This window comes from Podarcis gaigeae, assembly GCF_964106915.1.
Source record: "Podarcis gaigeae genome assembly, chromosome: 2".
Classification (NCBI taxonomy): Eukaryota; Metazoa; Chordata; class Lepidosauria; order Squamata; family Lacertidae; genus Podarcis; species Podarcis gaigeae.
In genome coordinates this window covers 70712726-70732318 of record NC_139679.1, presented here as the reverse complement: position 1 = coordinate 70732318, position 19593 = coordinate 70712726, and the positions used below count along the sequence as shown (strand labels likewise).

At 43.5% G+C, this 19593-nt stretch overlaps 2 protein-coding genes across 3 annotated transcripts in view; one reads left to right on the top strand and one right to left on the bottom strand.

Moving 5' to 3' along the window:
* Positions 1–19593, top strand: part of CDC25C (cell division cycle 25C) — a 158423-nt gene that overhangs the window by 96307 nt on the left and 42523 nt on the right. The window lies entirely within an intron of this gene.
* On the bottom strand, positions 1938–17665 carry LOC310838744 (C-terminal-binding protein 2-like). Of its 2 annotated transcripts, none has more exons than XM_083726387.1 (9): positions 17122–17665; positions 13891–14045; positions 13221–13365; positions 11301–11507; positions 9273–9487; positions 8238–8368; positions 7989–8116; positions 7251–7371; positions 1938–6222 (listed from the first exon to the last, which is right to left on the bottom strand). In XM_083726387.1, exons 1-9 carry the CDS (start codon positions 17168–17170, stop codon positions 6054–6056), a joined length of 1320 nt encoding a protein of 439 aa, XP_083582513.1. In that variant the 5' UTR covers positions 17171–17665; the 3' UTR covers positions 1938–6053. The 2 variants fall into 2 exon arrangements, with proteins under 2 accessions (XP_083582513.1, XP_083582514.1); XM_083726388.1 differs by lacking the exon at positions 17122–17665 and adding an exon at positions 16154–16409.

The following is a 19593-nucleotide window of genomic DNA, read 5'->3' as shown; positions in this document are numbered from 1 at the left end:
TAAGAATCATTGCTTCGGCACTGGTGAATCATTTAAGGTTTTGGTTAAGAATGTTTTGGTTGATGTTTAAGAATCATTTTGCTTCTTCCAGTATACTGACATTAATTCACCTGTCTTCCCAAGTGATGTGTAAAAATTTTCTGAGACACCGTTGATGGAATCTTTTGAGGAGTTGGAGATGGCATTTATAAGTTGTCCGTGTTTCACAAGCATAAAATTGGTAGCATAATGGCTTTGTAAACAAGCATTTTGGTTTCTCTGCAAATGTCCTAGTCCTCAAACACTCAGTGCTTCACTTAGGAGGAAACTGCACTCGCAGAGCTCAGGCGATGCTCAATTTCAGCATCGATGTTGGCCCTTGTGGAAAGATAACTGTCCAGGTAGGAAAAGTGGTCAACATTTTCTAACATGGCACCATTAAGTTGGATTTGTGGCACTGCATAGGGCTTTTTGTGTGCCTGTGGTGCAGCACTTTGATTTTTTTGATATTGAGCAATAGGCCAAGCTTTCCATAAGCTGTGAAGCTATTTAAGTTTGTTTGGAGGTCATTCTCTGAGTGTGCACAAACTACGTTGTCATCAGCATACTGAAGCTCTATGATGGAAGTTATGGTAACCTTACTCTTTCCTTTCATCCTACTCAGTTTAAAGAGTTTTCATCTGTTCGTTATATGATTTCTACTCCGGTGGGGAGTTTCCCTTAGACAATGTGTTGGATCATGGCGATGAAGATAATAGAGTTGGAGTGATAACTCATTCCTGTTTAACGCCTGATCCCACTGTGAACGGTTCATTTTGAGAGCCATTGTTATCCACAATTGTTGCAGTCATATTATCATGGATGAGTCAAAGGATGTTCACAAATTTATCTGGGCAGCCGATTTTCAGAAGGACACTCCACAGGACAGTGCAATTTACAGTGTCGAAGGCCTTAGTCAGGTCAATAAATGCCACATACAGGGGTTGGTTTTGCTCTCTGCATTTTCTTTGCCAAGCAGTGAAAATCATATCCACTGTCCCCCTAGAACGTCAAAAACCATTTTGGGAAGAATATCCTCGGATATAGCTAGGAGATGGTTTGCCAAGATCCTTGCAAGAATTTTTCCAGCCACAGCTAATAAAGAGATGCCTCAGTAGTTTCCACAATCCGTTCTATCATCTTTTTTAAAAAAAAAAAAAATTGATTTTTTTTTCATCTCTGAAGTCTGCTGGGATCTCTTCTTTCTCCCAGATTTTTTTGATGAGCTCTTGAAGTTGTTGTTTAAGTTCAATTCCGCCCAATTTGAAGACTTCAGCATGTATCCCATCAGGTCTGCTGGCTTTGTTGTTTTTCATTTGGTTAATAGCTGTACACAACTCACCCAGATTTGGACATACTGCAAGCTCATCTCCAATTTGTTTTTGTGGGATTTGTGAGAGGACCTCAGCAGCTACGGGGAAGTTGCCTTCCATTGCCACATCAACTTTTTATTACCATTTTAGACTTACCAGATTTCTCTTATCTAAAATCTTAAAATTTTAAGAGACCACATACCAAGTGCCCAGGATGCAGATCTGCCTATGGAAGGAGGCAGGTCAAAGGTAACTTTCCCAATCCCCTTCTCTTCCTGGCTATTCCAAGGGTCAAGAGACATTTCTGAATAGAGTAGACTGTGATGTACAGGGATATAGTGTAAAACTGGGCAGATGCATCTCCTGTGAGTAGAAACTATACTTACAGAAGTTACTTCACTAACTTTCTGTTATTTCTCCCTTTCCCCATAATGCCCCACTTAGTCACTTTCCACCCCACCACACCCCACTTCCGCAGGTTAATCTCTAGAGCCAACCCATCATGTTTACCAATTGAACAGATTTGCAAAAGTTGTAATGCAGACACTAAACGGTTAGTCAAATACATTGTAAAGGGAGCAACACAGTGAAATGAGAAAACCCACATGACCATAAAGGAAATATTTATTAAAATATAATCAAAGAAACTGTCAAACTTCTAACAAAAGCCAGGAGAGAGTTGAAGGGAGAAACATCTGTACAGGAAACATCATTGGAAATGCTTTTACATGCTTTATTGTTTAAGTTTCACAGTTTAGTTATTGGCTACAAAAATATATTTCTGAAACTCTGAGTCCTCTATAAAAAAAGCTGGTCAGCAACAGCAAACCTGACAAGCAGAATATACCTTAGGACAGAGTGAGCTCCTCCTGCAGATAAGCTTGGCATGACCCAGGGCACTCCTGCCTCAACGTTAGGAACAAATGTTCTTTGGGATTAAGCTCCACATTAATTCTGAAGGAAGTCTATTCTTCCTCCAGCATGCATAAAACTTGGAGCAAGGAGTTTCACATCTATACATGTGAGAAGGGGTCACTGAACCAATGTTTAGTGTCAGGAGAGAGACTCCGCTTTAGCATTACCCTTTCTTGTGGCAACTGCTAGTCTGAACCAAAAATATACCATGATGTGCAACTGGAGCACTTTCATCAGCACCTGGCCCATCCTGCTTTCTGGGGAAAAACCCCTTGATTAGCTAAGGAGTCTCAAACCTGATCTGGATCCTCAAGTGATGCCACTCTGGCAGTTTCAAAGTTGTTTTAATTCCCAAATGTAGGTCTAGGTAATACTGGCTATCTTTGAGGGCTTAAGGCTTATACAATGTTCACCAGCATTCAGAGACTGACACAGCCTTATCATTTATGTATTTCTAGTATGCCAATCAGCACGGTTTCTACAAAACAAAAGGCTCAGTGCTAGCCAGCTGGGATCTTCCCAATTTCTCTCCTTATGGAGGTTTTTACCTGATAAGTCTTTAGAGGTATTCATGTGTAAAAAATAATTTTGCTTACTAATATATGGTTGCCACTTTTAATTAAGTGTATCTTACACTACTCCCTGAAACAGGCAAGATGAACAGACTCTGGGCAATCCCACAACTGGGGACCTTGATCAGAAAATCTTACAAACAGAATTTAGGAATTGCTAGCAGCAAGCTGAGCAAAAGATGCTGCTGATTTCTCTGCTTGTAATACAATGTGACACTGGGGCAATAGGCATCCTATTCTCCACTGCAGGAATGCTCAACCCATGGGTTGACAGAACTTAATAGTTGGGTTGCAACAGGACAGTGAAATACATCAGTATCCCCTATCCAAGTATGAAATCTAATCAAACCTGGTATCCTGAGAATTTCAGCTTTCATTTTTTAAAGCACATTCCTGCTCTTATGGTCGTAGCCAACAGCTTGACAATGCATAACTAATGCTGATAAAGTACAAGAAACTAAAAGGCAGAGTGGCAGGGCACCAGAGCCCTGCAATTCCCTGCTCTTCCTCAATGGCTATTTCCTACCGTCTTTCTCACTAATCCCAATTTCTCTACAATTCCCTGCCGTTTCTGTAAAAATACCCTAAACATGATGATCTATTGGAAGCAGAATATGCACATTTATATTATTATGAATCAGAATTTTGAGTACTGTGTAATGGGGAGGTTGGTGGAGAATACACACAACCCTGAACTGCCCTCTGGAGTAGCACCTAATGTTATGGCTATCTGAGGCACATCAGCAATGTGTGAATGTTTTGTAGATTGGGATTTTCTCCTCAACAGATTGTGAAATGTAATACATGCAGCCCACCTCACAGCTGGCTAGTTTGCCCACTACAGAGAGCAGAGTTTTTCAAGGGCTGGTGCGGACACAATTCTGGCCCTTGGCTCAGGCCAACAGATCAACAGCAAACAATAAGATCACATCTCCGTCTCCTCTCACAGATACATTCCTTTAGCTCTCTTTGCCCTTGTTTAGAGTTAGGTCTGAGCAATGTTAATCTTGATTAACACAGATGTGAACCTAGATTTTGGAACTGAAGGTGGGGAATGGTGCGGGCACAGGAAATTTACACAGGAGAAAGGAAGGGGTGAGGAAGTGTCTTGTCACACAGGCTACTCCCATTTTCTTTAACCCAAGTTAAAGGCCAGCATTGTGTTATATTTGCAACAACCCAAATGGCAATGCATTCCAGTTTTCAGGTTGGTTAGAGCAGATTAGTATGCAGATCAAATAAAAAGCTGAAACTGTTATTTTTGCCCCAAGTTAAATTTCGACAGAGGTGAAGGCTTCACTCAAAGGTTCCCCACATTTACTGCCACACACTTAGCACTAACATCTGTTAGCATGCCCACCCATGCACAGACTGCTAAAAACCCTGAGCGACCCAAGAGGTATGTGAATTTTAAACATGAAGTCATAATCATCCAAGAGATTATAAAGCTATTGTGCCTCCCCCACTACCAGAGTCTACATTACACCAAACACTTCCAACTCACATTCTAACAAAGCACACACTACAAGGGCACCATATACCATCTCACAATACAAAAGTAAGATTTTTCTTGCTCAGCGCTTCCCTCACTTGAAAGGGATTCTCTGTACACCTGTCAGTTAGCACTTGGCATTGAAGAAATCCTGCCAATATCTGCAGACAGTCTTGGAAAATTGGGATGCTTGGGGACATGCTAGCCCATTATCAATGTTCAGTTGTAAGCAAGATCTAGGATGAGGTTTCTACTCCACCCAGTTCCCAGGTTGCCTGGCTGGCATTTTGTTTGGAAGAAAACAAGGTAAAGTTGAATTCTGATTACAACAAAAAATTCCTATTCTTCACCCCCAATTGTTTTCTGAGCTTAATACTTAGGCGGTCTGATTATAAGCCATAACATTTTCCTAGTCAAAGAGTTCTGTAAAGTCCAAGCAACATGACAAGGCTATCCTCCAACAATAATAAATACTTTGTTTATGAACTATATGCTGTGTGGACAGTGCCAGGGAATAAGAATTTATTCACCTCATAAGAGACAATGTACAGCACTAGTTCTGCCTTTAAATCTGGTTTAAATGCCTTGGTTAAAACATACGCCTGTTGTTGTTTTTAAAAGGCAACTGCCATAGTTTGCCACAGACCAACTATTTCTCCCCAAGAAGAATCTGTGTGGCCATCTGTAGGTTTTGAGAATGAATTCTGTTGGTTGGTTTTTTTGCAAGAGAAGGACTCAATTCAGAGAAAGGGGTTGAAGTAAAGAACTTGAAAATTCAGCACGCACACACCTGGGACATTTCATACTAAACAAAAATAAGAGGGAAGAATCCTGGCTTGGCCTTTGATGCGTGTTAAGAGACAGGTCAACGAGACTTAGGTCCCAAGTTTAAGTTCTAGGATTTCAGCATAATCATCTTATTGTAGCAAAGTTGCACTAATAAGCGTGCAAAGAGCAGGCATTTATGTAACCTGACACCTTGATTTCTGAAATGCCTTCTGCCTCCCTATATGGAGCTGACTCCTCATTCCCTGAGCTGGGCCCAAATCTCAGTTGAATCTTCCTCCCTGTAACTTCGTAAGCATCTTGGCTGTCAATGCAAATTCTCTGCACATCTTGAAACACAAATTAGATTCCAGGCAGAATTTCCAATTCACTCTGGTTCGTATAATTACTTACCCCCAGCATCCTAGGAGCAAATCACCCACCAAGCACATCAGTTAAGAGCATACAGGCAGGCCAAAGCAGTAAATGCCCACAACTGAGCCAGGGCTCCCCTTCCTACCAAGCAAACCTACATGCGCACCTTCCCTCCCCATTACAGTGTACTTTGCCCCTTGTACCTGAAACTCTGCTGACCTTCAACCTAAGAAACCACCTTAAATTCAGACCAGTCTTGTTCTGGAATCACTGGAATTCTCAGTATTCTACTCAGGTACTGTTTTCCCGTATATCACACAGTGGAGGCAGGGGAAGGAAACCTGCATGTTAAAACTAAACATTACCAAGAGGGTGAAAAGTCACTGCTTCATTGCCCCAGATAAGGAAAAAGATTCACCAAAAGATTTAAACTAAATCTGATATAAAATATCTGTTTAAAGGCAAGAGCTAGAATTTGCCAACAATGAAATGCATTCTCCTGTCCGGTGCGAACAGGAAACAGTCCACAGGGATCACAATATGTCCTAAAAAAAATGGAGGCATTCCCTGCTTTCTCATGGGGGGATAAAGAGAACAGAGATGCTACTGGTCAGTGGAGATTTCTCTGTCTGGCTCCAATTTGCTTGACTCTCCCGGAGAAGGGGTATGGGGTGCAGAGTGAGACACAGAGGGAATACCGTGAGGTACAATCCCCTCTACTGGTGGCTCTGGGAGCCCTGTGGCTGCTACTCCCACTACTCCTGGAGGAAACCTGCCACAAAAAAGAAAGCACAGGGTGATTACAATCCAGGGAGTGTTTCCTTGAAGGTTTCACTGACATTATATAAAAGGCATTCAGAAATTAAGCAATTAAGTGAAGGTTAGTAGGAAATGGCATTACAGTAAATTCTATTACAGCTTTAACTTGGCATTTATCAGGCCACAATCCTCTGGCCACTATCTTCCGAAGCAGGTTTTGTCTTAATTGCTGCAGGGTAGAGCTACATATTAGGGACGCGGGTGGCGCTGTGGGTTAAACCACAGAGCCTAGGACTTGCCGATCAGAAGGCCAGCAGTTCAAATCCCCGCGACGGGATGAGCTCCCGTTGCTCAGTCCCTGCTCCTGCCAACCTAGCAATTTGAAAGCACGTCAAAGTGCAAGTAGATAAATAGGAACGCGGGAAGGTAAATGGCGTTTCCGTGCACTGCTCTGGTTCTCCAGAAGTGGCTTAGTCATGCTGGCCACATGACCCGGAAGCTGTACTCCGGCTCCCTTGGCCAATAAAGTGAGATGAGCGCCGCAACCCCAGAGTCGGTCACGACTGGACCTAAGGGTCAGGGGTCCCTTTACCTTTACCTAGAGCTACATATTAAAATCATTACAACGGTGCCTAGCCAGTAACCCATCTGAAAAAGGTCCTGAAGCCCTCTGGCTAACCTGGGTTGGTGCTCTTTATTCAAGAGCTACAATCTACAAAGCAATGCAGCTTTATTTCAAAGGAGTTTGCTGCCAGAAAGAAGGTGGACAGGGAGGCTGGGTCAGTCTCACAAAGCTAGATAAATTTTCTGAATACAATCCTTTTGAGACCTGATGCATATGCAGTGGCGTAGCATGGGTTGTCAGCACCCGGGGCAAGGCAAGTAATTTGCACCCCCTAACCCGTGGATTTGCGCCCCCTAACCCTACCCCCCAGATGTTGCGCCCGGTGCGGCCGGCACCCCCTGCACCCCCCACGCTACGCCACTGTGCATATGCGACCTGTGCAAAAAGCTATTGGTAAGAATGCATGCACATCTCACCTGTAAGCTGCAGCTCCGTTAAGCTCTGGATGCACAGCCGCAGGGTCAATACTGGACCACTGAGCTGCTAAAAGCAAGTACTCCTTATTAACACAGTTCCTCAAATGATCAGGTATGACACCTAAAACAAAGTCAAAATATACAGAGGTATATTAGGTGCTAATGCCAAAGTTATTTACACCCAAATGTCAAAGGGGAAAGATACCCTAACTGCTTCTCTACTTTGTATATAGGATGCAAGATAGATCCACAAATATAATATGAAAAATAAGAATGGTGTAGTGCAAGAAAAATTTGCTTGTTTCTTCCACAGTGTTCATGAGAAACGATTCCCTCAACTGCAGTTTCTAGGTGCACCAATGTCATTAGATATGACTGCTGTCAAGAAAATCCTCCAAGGCATCACTCCATGTTGAAACAGCACCAAACATCTCCCAAACACCAGGGTAGGAAAACAGTCTAATTCAGGCACCCCCAACCTTCAGCCCTCTAGATGTTCTGGACTACAATTCCCATCATCCCTGACCACTGGTCCTGTTAGCTAGGGATCATGGGAGTTGTAGGCCAAAACATTTGGAGGGCCGCAGGTTGGGGGTGCCAGGCCTAAGTGGTCTAAAAAGCTAAAGAACTAATCCAGTGACTTAATTTCCACCTCCACCAATTAGGCAAGGAGCTCCATCACAACAGTTGTATAGACCTATCCCAGTGAAACAATCTCTGAAGCAAAAGCAGAGCTACCTGTGATGGCTCTTCGGATCTCCTTAGCTGCATCCTCTCTAGATTCAATGGAGGCCTGTTCACTATACCAGGCTGTGTGAGGAGTACAGATCACGTTGGGAGCATCTTTGAGGGGTCCATTCGCAAAGCTGTGATGTAGAGAAAGGGGCATTTTTTTATTATGATCTCTGGCAGCCCTAACACTTGGAGAAGGAGAGGTGAAAAGTGGTATAGGCAGGCAGCAGTACAGAGCAATAGTGGAGTTGTTACCTGAAGGGTTCTGACTCATGAACATCCAATGCTGCCCCTCTGATTCTCCCTTCCTTTAGGGCTTGAGCCAGGGCTCTCTCTTCAACTAGTCCTCCACGAGCTGTATTCACCAGAAAGCAGCCTTGGCGCATCTGCAAAAAAAAACAAAAAAAAAAAAATACAGGCTACTGTTGAGCTTGAATAACCTATTATTGAGTCCAAATGACATTATTGTTAGTAAAATTTAAATGGAGCACAGTTTAAAAGGAGTATGGGACAATCAGGACAAAATAGATTTGAAGTATTTCCCTCACATACATTCTGAAATACACAATTTTCTTACTCAAAAACACACTTAGGGCTCAGCACAACATCACACCAAAATTAACATAAATCTTCAAAAGGTGCCCAGGGAGCAGAGAAAAGAAGGGGAATCTAACAACAGAAACTTGGAGGTGGGGGGACAGACGTTGAAAATAGTGCCTGAGAGGTTCATCATCTGTCCATTCTCTGCACTCTCTCCCTCCCCCAACCAGTCCTTCGTCACCAACCAGAACAACTGCTTTCAGGTTCTGTTGGGATCCCCCTCAAGGTTTTTTAAAGTAGTAGTTGAAGAGAACAGCCAATATTTGGATCATGGGGTGACAACAATTGAGAAGAACCATTACTGCAAACCCATATAACAGAAGTACAAAAATTAGACCTCAAATGAAATAAGCGTTGAGTCACTATAGTATAAAACCACACTCGCTCTAAAAAGAACATTGAGTGGGCAAACCGGGAAGAACATGATATTAAAAGAATCTAGAGTTGTTTGAAACAGTTCAGTGCTGTCACTGTTCTTTGCTTACTCAGCACTGCCAGTTACAGAGTTTATTATATTTAGACTGAAGCCAAACATTTGTTACAGGCAGTTTCTAATCACAGAATCAATCTATTCACAACAAAAGAAGCCACGCTCAGCAGAAATGCAAGCACCAGATCCACACATTTCTAGCTTTCATGAAACCACCCTACAGCAGCAACTTATACTCCCAGCACAATGCAATGTTGCACCTGTTTAATGGCAAAGTCATTGATGAGGTGATGATTATGTTCGTTGAGGCTGCAGTGCAATGTGATGCAGTCACTGTGCATGAGCAGATCTTGCAGGGTGCTCATCCGCTGTAACCCCAGGGAACGCTCCACTCCATGAGGCAGATATGGATCGTAGAAAATCACATTGAAGCCAAAGGGTTTTGCTCGCAGAGCAACTGCTTGCCCAACTCGACCTTGAAAAAAAGGAACACATATTCACCTGAATAACAGCACAACACATTCCTCCCAAAGAGCTAAGTCATTGGGAGGAGACTTGGAATGACCTACGAAACACTATACTCTTTTTTTTAGGGATAGAGAGAAGGGGAGGGAAGACTGATGGTGGGCGCTGAGGTCTTCTGTGTATTCTCTCCAAGGAAACAGACCCCACATATATGCAACAGTTGTGATCAATGGACTAGTTGAGGTTCTTTGCAAGCACTGCAGAACGCAACTGAAGTTTCGATTGTTCACAATACTAGAGTCTTCCCTAACTTGGGGCCCTCCATGTTTCGGACTGCAATTCCCACCAGCCCCAGCCAGCATGGATAATAGTCAGGAATGTTGGAAGTTATAGGCCAAAACACTTGGACAGCCCCAAATTGGGGAGGGCTGCTCTACCAGGTGAACTACTGGCCTAACTAAATATAAGGCAGATACCAATGCCACCCCAAATCTATCAGTGGGAACCTTCCATTCGCACTAGGAGCAACAAAGTTGAACTACAAAACCAACAAGGCAGAAAGGCTGAATGAGCAGGAGCGTCATTCAACATGCGACACCCATTTCTGCAAACTTTCAATTTAACGATTAGATAAGTCTCTCCACATCTAGTAAATTTCCCATACAGGTAAGTCCCCATTTACATAGATGTTATGTTCCAGACTTCTATGCATGTCAGTGAAAGACATATAAATGGGGAGCACCCTGGAGAGTCCTAGGGGCTTGCAAGGAGACCCACCCCAAAGCCGGAAGATATAAAGAAGCAGTCAAGGATGTTTTGGGCTTAGACATTCCCTCCTCACCTCACCTCCTGTCTTTTGCCTCTCCGATCCTGGTTTGCAGTAGAAGCACAAACCATAGCAATGGTTTGCCTCAAGCTATGAAAAGAGGGAGAGAGCTGCCACACTGCAAGGCTCCTTCACGACAGGAGAGGGACTGTGAGCAACATCATGGGAGGGGTGACTCTAGGACCAAGGTGAAACTGTAAAGCTCCCTTGTTATTTTTGGATGCTTGATGTTGTTTATGTAATCTTGATATATTGATAGTACTGAAAAGTTTATCAGCTGTTGTTATTATTTATTAAATTTGTACACTGCCCTTCATCCAGATCACAGGGTGGTTGACAACATTATTAATTATATTTTATTTTATTTTTTATACCCCGCCCATCTGGGCGGCTTACAGCATATCTAAAAACATAATAAAAATATCAAAGCAATAAAAACCTCCCAATACAGGGCCGCCTTCAGATGTTTTCTAAAAGTTACGTAATTCTTTATCTCCTTGACATCTGAAGGGAGGGCACCACAGGGAGGGCACCACTACCGAGAATAATACAAAATGAGAACACAAAATACATAATAATGCCACTCCTCCCACAAAAACATTTAAAGGCCATAAGGCCTAGTTATAGAGAAACATTTTCACCTGGTGCCTGAAGATATGTAATGAAGTCGCCAGGCAAGCCTCCCTGGGGAGAGATTTCCACAACAGAGGAGCCACTGCAAAAAAGGTCCATTCTTGTCTTGCCACCCTCTCATGGAGGAGGCACACAAAGAGGATGATGATCAGATTATTATATTTGCTACTGTATTGTTTTGCTATGTTATTATGAAATAGTTTTTGCACTCTTTGCTTTTGAAATGCATTCCTGTTTTCATTGTTGCAAGCCACTTGGAGCATTATTTTTTGTGGAAAGGCAGTATACAAATGAATAAATGAATGTCTGATCATATAACTCTGAACAGTTTGGTCTGTATCTCTAGGAGCAGCCAATTTCTTACCAAGGCCAATGATGCCCAAGGTCTCCCCACGGATACGCACAGCACCTCCAGCCACCTCTCTGATTTGCTCCATACTTGAGGCTCTGTTTCCTTCTCGCATGGCCTGGTGGAGCCAAGTAACCCGACGATAAAGGTTTAGAATGTGGCAAAGGGTAGAATCGGCTGTCTCTTCCACAGAAGAAGAAGGGACGTTGCACACTGCAATGCCTGAGGAAATAGGAAGAAGAGGCTAGTGCAATTCCCAAACAATCTCAATACAGATGAAGAAAAGGGATTCCCCAACACTCCAGAGCTACAAACAAAGCAATATATTTGATACTGACACGAGCACATTGCCCAACATTTTAATGTACAGCAAAATCCTGTTCCCACTATCAACACCATGATAATTTTGGGGACAGGAAAACTCTCTGTCACAATCAGGCAGTTGGATGAAGGAGAGAAGAAGCTGCATTGCACCAAATCAGGTAAGTAGGCTATCTAATTTAGTCCTGTTTTTATCTGATATTAGCTGTCCAACTTCTGAGGCAGAGGTTCTCCCCAGCCCTGCTACCTAAAAGATTTTAAACGGTATGTATCAGTGACTAAACCTGAGAGAACCTTCTATTCACAACACATGTCACTTACTATTTAGCTATGATCTATCCACAAGGGACTCGATTATATACCACATTTTTCCATGTATAAGACTAGGTTTTCCCCCTAAAAAATAATGCCAAAAATTTGGGGGCATCTTATACACAGATACACCCACCCCATTTTCTTAAACTGAAGTCCCCCAAAATAGGGGCCATCTTATACATGGGGGAGTCTTATAGATGGAAAAATAGGGTAGTTTTTTTTCTTGAAAATACTTGTCCTTGTGGAAATCATAGCTCAGGAGACACTATAGTCTAAAAGCGCCACAATACTCCATTTGGCATTAAACACTTCAAGAAGACTATACAGACAGACCACCACCAAAACTCAAGAGAATTTAGGTTATTCAGTACGACAAGAGTTTAAGGCTAGGACTGCAGAATCTATAGGAACTCCATTAGATGGCTCTCACACAGGTGTTGAGATCAGTAGCAGAACACTTACTGCTTTTAAGCTAGACGTATACGTAGAGTTTAATTTGCAAACTATGCTATACTTTTGTATTGTGTTTGCTTAATTAGTAATTAGGTGTCATGGACTTTGAAGACGCTTGAACTCAGGACGAAAGGGATAAACGTGCTAAGAGGAAGGCACATTTGGCAAACTCTCACTGTGATCAACTCCCATCCAGAAACCTATGTCCCCAGTGTGGAAGGACGTGTGGATCCAGAATTGGCCTCCACAGTCACTTATGGACACACTGTTAAGACTGTGTTCATGGAAGACAATCTTACTTGGCTACGAGTGATTGCCAAAGAAAGAAGAAATCTACTTATTAAAATGGTTTACATCTTGAACCAAAGTATCCTTGTGAAAAAAAGGCCCACTGAAATCTGTACATTATCTCCACATAAATCGGCTTAGGACCAGAAAGTTAGAAAATTACAGCCTTAGCTAACATAGCAGCCTGCAAAAACTGTTGCTCAAAGCAAACACAAGTACTATGTTGTTAGTGCATGTCCTCATAGGTCAGCCACTACATGCAACAAGTAGCTATTTAACAGCTTACATTTTATAAAATTCCTAAAATAGTTCTAATCCATAGTAGGCCTGACTTATAGGGGTTCTTATGAAAGCAAATGTATTAAAATAAAACAGTGGTGCGCTTTGCAAATTTCTCTCTCTCTGCAATAGTGAGCACTTCATCGCTTCTTAGGAGTTTATGATTTTGGCTAGCCCCCAATTTAGACCCAGTAAACTGAACACAAAGAGGCAGTGCACATGTTTTCACTCTATGTATTCATTTATTTTTTAGAAAATATTGCACTGGGATCACCATACCTAATTCTGCAGCTGACTTGATATCCACATTGTCATAGCCACTGCCAATTCGCACAATGACCCGGAGAGCTTTGAACTTCTCCAGGTCCTGGCGCGACAAGGTAATGGTGTGGTACATCAGAGCCCCAACAGCTTCATTTAGCACCTATGGGAAGACAGAACAACAGAATAATGCTTGCTCCACAGCATTAGAACTAGTCAGATCAGGATTCTGCAAACCCACTTACTTGATTGCCAGCAGCATTGCCCCTCCCTGCCCCATGGTGAGCAGCCCTGCCCCACCCCACACACCCAGCATAAGGATCCTTTTCCCTAAGTTCTGTGAAGCAGTGGTTTTTGCAGAAGGCACAAGCAGCATCTCAGTGCTTTTACAGAAGAAGAGAAACCACTCACTTTCCCTCAATTTGTCTTGAGTTCTCACAGGGAATTCAAGGGAGGAGTTGTTTCTCTCCCTCCCCCATGGCCTTCTGCAGTAGAAACAGCAAGCCATAGAGTGTGGCTTCTGCACAAGCTCAGTGTGAAGTCTAAGAAAATGCACCACCCTCCCACAAATTCTCTGCTAAATTATTTGCAAATTCATTGGGCTTCTGCAGAATTTAGGGGGAAGGGGTTGGAAGCAACTACAAATAGTAGCTAGTTATTAAAGATATTCTTGTTTAAGTGTGTTTACCTTTTCATGGATTTCCTGAGTTGACTGTGCATCACAGAAAGCCACTGTGGCAACATCCTTCAGGATGGGCATCTCTACAGTGCAATCTCTGCCATCCAGGAGGGCAACCAGCGGACGGGCTTGCATTGGGCCATTACCAATAGGAGGCCTTATACCTACAGGGAAAAAGCATCTTAATGAGCTGCAAATGTGAGCATGACAAGATTCTTATGTCAGTCCTAAGCAAACATCACCAAGAATTCGTAGTGAAAACAAATGTAAGGGTTGGGGGGGAATCAGAGAAGAGTCACAGCTCAGTGCTAAAGCACATGCTTTGTATGCAGAAGGTCACAGACTCAATCCCAAATATTTCCAGAACTGAAAAACACACCTGTCTAAAACGCTAGAGAGCTGCTGCCAACCACTGTAAACATTATAAAGCTAGTATGCCAGTGGTCTGATCTGGCACAGGCAGCTTTCTGTGTTGCTTTTCTTACATGCAAAGGCTACCATGAATCACTTGTCATACCAGCATGCAAACATTACCTGAATTCATGATGCATGCAACAGGACCCAGAGATACTTGCAAACTATGTAACCAGTTCTGAGGTTTGGCTATTCACAGACCTTTTATAAAGTCAATTATCATATAACAGATACTGATAACCCGTTCACAAATGTATGCAATTTGGGAGTTATCTGTAGAAAAAATAAAATTAGAAGAGCAATATTTTTCACAAGTTACTTTGAAGGAAATAGGTCTAAAAGCAATCTGAGAGGAGTGTGGAGATAAGGCAAACAGCTTTTCTTGAACAGAAGCAGTGTCTCTAGGTCTCTATACAAAGTGATGACAACCCACAAAAACAACGCTTTGTATTTTGTGCTCATTTCAGGAAGCATGCAGTTGTTTGAAACATGCAAACCTAAAACCATGGTTTCAAAGTTTAGTCTGAAACAAACCATGGTTAACCACAGTTTGTCTGTTAGGATGGCGCAAGCTGTGGCTTTGCTTCCAGACTCTCAGTCCAGAGATAGAAAAGTGTATCTGCTTGTTCTGGTGAACAGAGGAAGCCTCATGCTCATCATGCTATCCACAGGGATAATGATAATCAAGCCTTACAAAGGAGTAAATTCAATAGAGAGACATTGCCAAACACCATGCACAGAATCATGCTGCAGTACAAAGCAAGGACAGTTTATCTAACAGAGATCAAACTTCAACCATGCATGCAACTAGTTGAAGGGAAGGGAACTGGCAATATGTTTTGAGGGTGAATCCAAAAACCTTTTGAAAAACTGGACCCATCCTCCCTAGTTAAGACATTGTGTGTATATGTGTGTCCAGGGTATGGAGACAGTACAGTTGATGCCTGAGTCTAGTCAGTAAAAATCTAAGATAATGAAGGAGTGAGTGAAGAGCTAAGCACTCTGCTTTGATAAATCACAATATAATCAGGAAAGGAGGAACAAAGGAGACATTTGCACTTGCATCAGCATCTTCCCCTGTCTCTTTAGGATGCTACACAGATACAGGATTATTTGTGCAATAGTGTTAGGCCACAGGGCATTATACGCAGAGTGTCACCTAAGAATGGTCCAGCTCACACATTAAAGCATACAGATAAGAAACCATTGTCGGGCAATTAAAGGAATTAGTCACAAGATGAGGCAACCACTGCATAAGAATTAAGAAAGCATAATGTCAAATAACAGCTGAGCCAGCAACACAACCCGTTTCTTCACAATTCTCTTTACTTTCAAGTAACCACACATCTGCTGCCGAACAGATGAAGTTCCTTACTCTCTTTTCTAACTTTACTTTAGAACAGTCTTGCAGATGTCCTCTTGACTCAGGGAAAGAACAATACCTTCCAGCCTCACTACTTAGATCAGACTGGGTTACTTTGGCAAGCAGACAAGCTGAAAATTTATATGGAAGTCTGGAGAAGTGGGCGGTGGCTCCAGAGACCACATTAACAGTATTCCAATTAAGAAAAAAGGGGCAATGACACAGAGTCTTAAAAGGGGGCTGTGAATAATGGACTGATTCCAGACTTAGTCCAACTTAAGTCCCATTGAATAAATGAGATTTCACTTCAACTAACCTAATCCAGATCCAATACAATGTTCTGTACTTTTCAGTTAGACTGGACCCCCAATTTCCCACACAATGCGAGAAGACTCAGGAAGCACCTGTCAGAAGCATCAACGGTTTACTTGGGAGAAGTTTACTTGGACTCTCCCATCAGGCACAACCCAGCTGCCAGAGCTTCTAATGACCCACCACCACAGCACAGCTTTTGCCAGATTCTGCCAAGATAAAAGCCGTCAATCTTTTCTGCTCCACTTTGAAACATTAGACAGCTGTTTCCACGCCCTGCTTTTATGGAATTACTTTGTCTGAAAATTCAAGATACACTATGTCACTTTATAATTCCATTTCTCCCACAAATTTGAATCCACTTTACTCCTAGTCTAGCACACCATGGGAGTAAAGCTACTATTAGTAGTAGTAGTAGTAGTAGTAGTAGTATCCCATCTTTTTCCCAGACAGGAACTCAAAGTGGCTTATGTAAATTAACACGGATAAACTATAAAATGCTAAAAAAATATAAAGGGCAATTGTTAAAAAGCAATTAAGCTCTAATAGGATTAAAACATTGTAAGAAACAAATCTATTAAAATGCAGATAATAAAAACAGCAGTACTGTATTAAGAGCCCTTTCGGTGTCTGGTCATGAACTTGTTAAGAGTTCATGACCAGAAAAGGAAAGCCCCCGTTCTCTTGGCCTTGGCTCTTTCTCCCATCTACAATACAGGGATAAGACTGTTGGGCTACTTGATCAGAACACCGTTAAGATTTCTTGAGACGGGAGCATGTGTAGCCACCTGAACCGCTCTGCAAGACCGGAAACGGGATGTGGCTGCCTTGCTCCTGGCTCCCTAAAAGGACAGGGAGGCATTTGCACTTGGGCTAATCCTGCTTGTGTACACATTCAGTATCTGGACGGACCTGGCGAGGGTACCAGGATCTAAGCTTTGAGTGGCGAAAGGGCCACCACATCCAAGACCCCGTTAACAGAAAGGGGCGTGGGGGGCGCGAATAAACCTTCCGCCTGAAGTCGCCTGTCACTGCGGCGGAAGGGCGACGAGATCCTCCGCCGCTTGGCAGAAAGGAAGGCGCTCGCCCCGGGGCCAGGCCCATTCCCCGCCGCCCAGCGAACGCCTCCCTCCCTCCGCCCAGGGCGTTACCTTCGCAAATGCGGTCGAGCCTCTGGCGCTTCACTTTGTGCCTGTCCATGGGACACACCGAGGCAGGCCCGCGCGACTCTGAGCCCGGGAGAGGCGGGCGCTAGGGAGGCGCAAGCTCGGGGACCGGAGGAAGAGGCGGCGGCGGCGGCCTCGCCCCCGCCCAAAGACTCGCAGAGGCGGCGGCAGCGAGCAGCCCGCCTACAGCCGGAGGAGAAAAGGGCGGGGAGGAAAGGCCAGGCCAGCTCAGCGGATGCGCTCCGGGCGCCGTCCTCCTGCCTCTCGCCTGCCGCGGCCCTCCCCCCACTGCACGTCGCTCGCCACCGGCCTCCAAAAGGGAAGCGGAAGGCCTCGGCTGGGTCCGCGGAGGGCAAGATCCCCGTCGAAGCCGGAGCGCAACGGGCTGCGCAGCCATAGAGTAGCGCGCCCAGAGCGGCCCCCGGAAACCAATGTTCACTTCCGGTCCTCTGGGCTCTCCAGCGGCGCTGGCCACAATCCTGTCGAGCCAGGCGCAAGGCTAGAGCAGAGATTCAGGGTCGGCGAGGCAGAAAAAAATTAAATTAAAAGCAAGGCGTGGTTAAAGGTTCTGGTCGCGGCAGTACGTACTTTGAAACATGGATAGAAGGATGTTTCCCTCACCCTTTTCGCCTCTTTAGGTGCCTTGTGCAAAGCAGAAACTCCTGAGGTGCAGCAATGAGAAAAGCTCCCGTCTGGTTTGTTTCAGCTATAAAGAACCACCACAGCTATAGCAGTTTATTATTAGGTGTGTTCACTTCTCGCCTTTCTTCAAGCTATATGTAGCATGAAAACATTAGCCAGGTCACCAGTGCTCATAAAGGGCACCATACAGGAATTCAAACAAAAACAATCCTAGCGCAATAAAGCTATGGCAGTGGGCATTTTGTTGAACTTCTGCTTATGTACCCTTTTAAAGGCAAAGGTTTCCCATCCTGAAGCTCAGCTCCTTATATTCTAATAAAATCTTTTTTATCCCAATGAAACCTCCAAAGGGGTGCCATTGAGGCTCCCAGCCTGTGTGTGTGTTTGCACACACACATTGGGGGGGGACCAAACTGGGTCTTTGACCCAGGTGAAATAAAGCCTAGTTCTGCCCCTGTCCAAAAGCTGTTTGTAAAAAATATTAGTCTCACTTTTTGCAGTGTCTCAAAAATAACTTACATAAGTGTATGTGTCTGTGTGTAAAACCTTCCCTTCACTATAAAACTTGAATCCAGTCTCAGCTGTTCAATAGTTCCCTTTTCTCTATACACTTCCCCTTTGGGCATGTTTTCCAGTTACTCACATATGGTCTGCTTTTCCGACAGTCAGGCAAAACATACAATCTTTACAGTGTAAGAAATTTAGATTCTGCTAGGACAGCATTACTTGAATTGAGACAAGTCCAAGATACAGACTGTCTCGCCAGAGTGTTGCATGCTCTAGTTATCTCCCACTTGGATTACTGCAATGTGCTCTACGTGGGGCTACCTTTGAAAGTGACCCGGAAACTACAACTAATCCAGAATGTGACAGCTAGACTGGTGACTGGGATTGGCCGGGCCACCAAAACCATATTACACCGGTCCTGAAAGACCTACATTGGCTCCCAGTACACTTCCAAGCGCAACTCAAAGTGTTGGTGCTGACCTTTAAAGCCCTAAATGGCCTTGGCCCAGTATACCTGAAGGTGCGTCTCCACCCCCATCGATCAGCCCAGACACTGAGGTTCAGCTCCAAAGGCCTTCTGGTGGTTCCCTTACTGTGAGAAGTGAGGTTACAGGGAAACAGACAGAGGGCCTTCTTGGTTGTGGCGCCTGCCTGTGGAACCCCCTCCCATCTGATGTCAAAGAAATAAACAACTATCTGACTTTTAGAAGACATCTGAAGGCAGCCCTGTTTAGGGCAGTTTTTAATGTTAGAAGTTTTATTCTATTTTTAGTGTTCTGTTGGGAGCCGCCCAGAGTGGCTAGGGGAAGCCAGCCAGATGGGTGGGGTATAAATAAAATATTATTATTATTATTATTATTATTATTATTATTATTATTATTATTATTATTATTATTATTATTATTTCCTTGTTAATCTTCATAAAGAAACAAAACTAAAATTAAACTGAAGTCTTGACTTTTGGATTGGCTGATATGGGGAAGGAGGACAGCAGCAAAAGCCTCGAGTTCTATACTTACCACCAGAAAGGAAGTAGGTACTACCAATGGGGGTGGAGGGAATGAGTATTACAAAGCACTGCAACAAAATTTAATTTCCAACTCTGCTTGTTTTGTCCAGCATTTTTATAGAGATTCCTATTTTCCCCACCAAATTTGTGGAATAATTTCACTGGAATGAGGTCATAGTAGAACTCACCCCCGCTCCCAATAGTTTTACGGTATTAGAGACTATAATGTTATTATCTCCCTTTGGGGTAATGGAGTCCATTTTGAAACGTGGGTGCTCAAGCGGCTTGCTAAAAAACTG

Bases quoted from the DNA above. Each gene is read 5' to 3' on its own strand.
- LOC310838744 (XM_083726388.1), bottom strand. From the start codon at position 16,226: ATGTTTCAAAGTGGAGCAGAAAAGATTGACGGCTTTTATCTTGGCAGA. The intron at 11,508-13,220 runs GTATGGTGATCC...CTATTTCCTCAG, and splicing joins CAAGTCAGCTGCAGAATTAG to GCATTGCAGTGTGCAACGTC. The intron at 9,488-11,300 runs GTAAGAAATTGG...CTTTTTTTCAAG, and splicing joins CTTGGGCATCATTGGCCTTG to GTCGAGTTGGGCAAGCAGTT.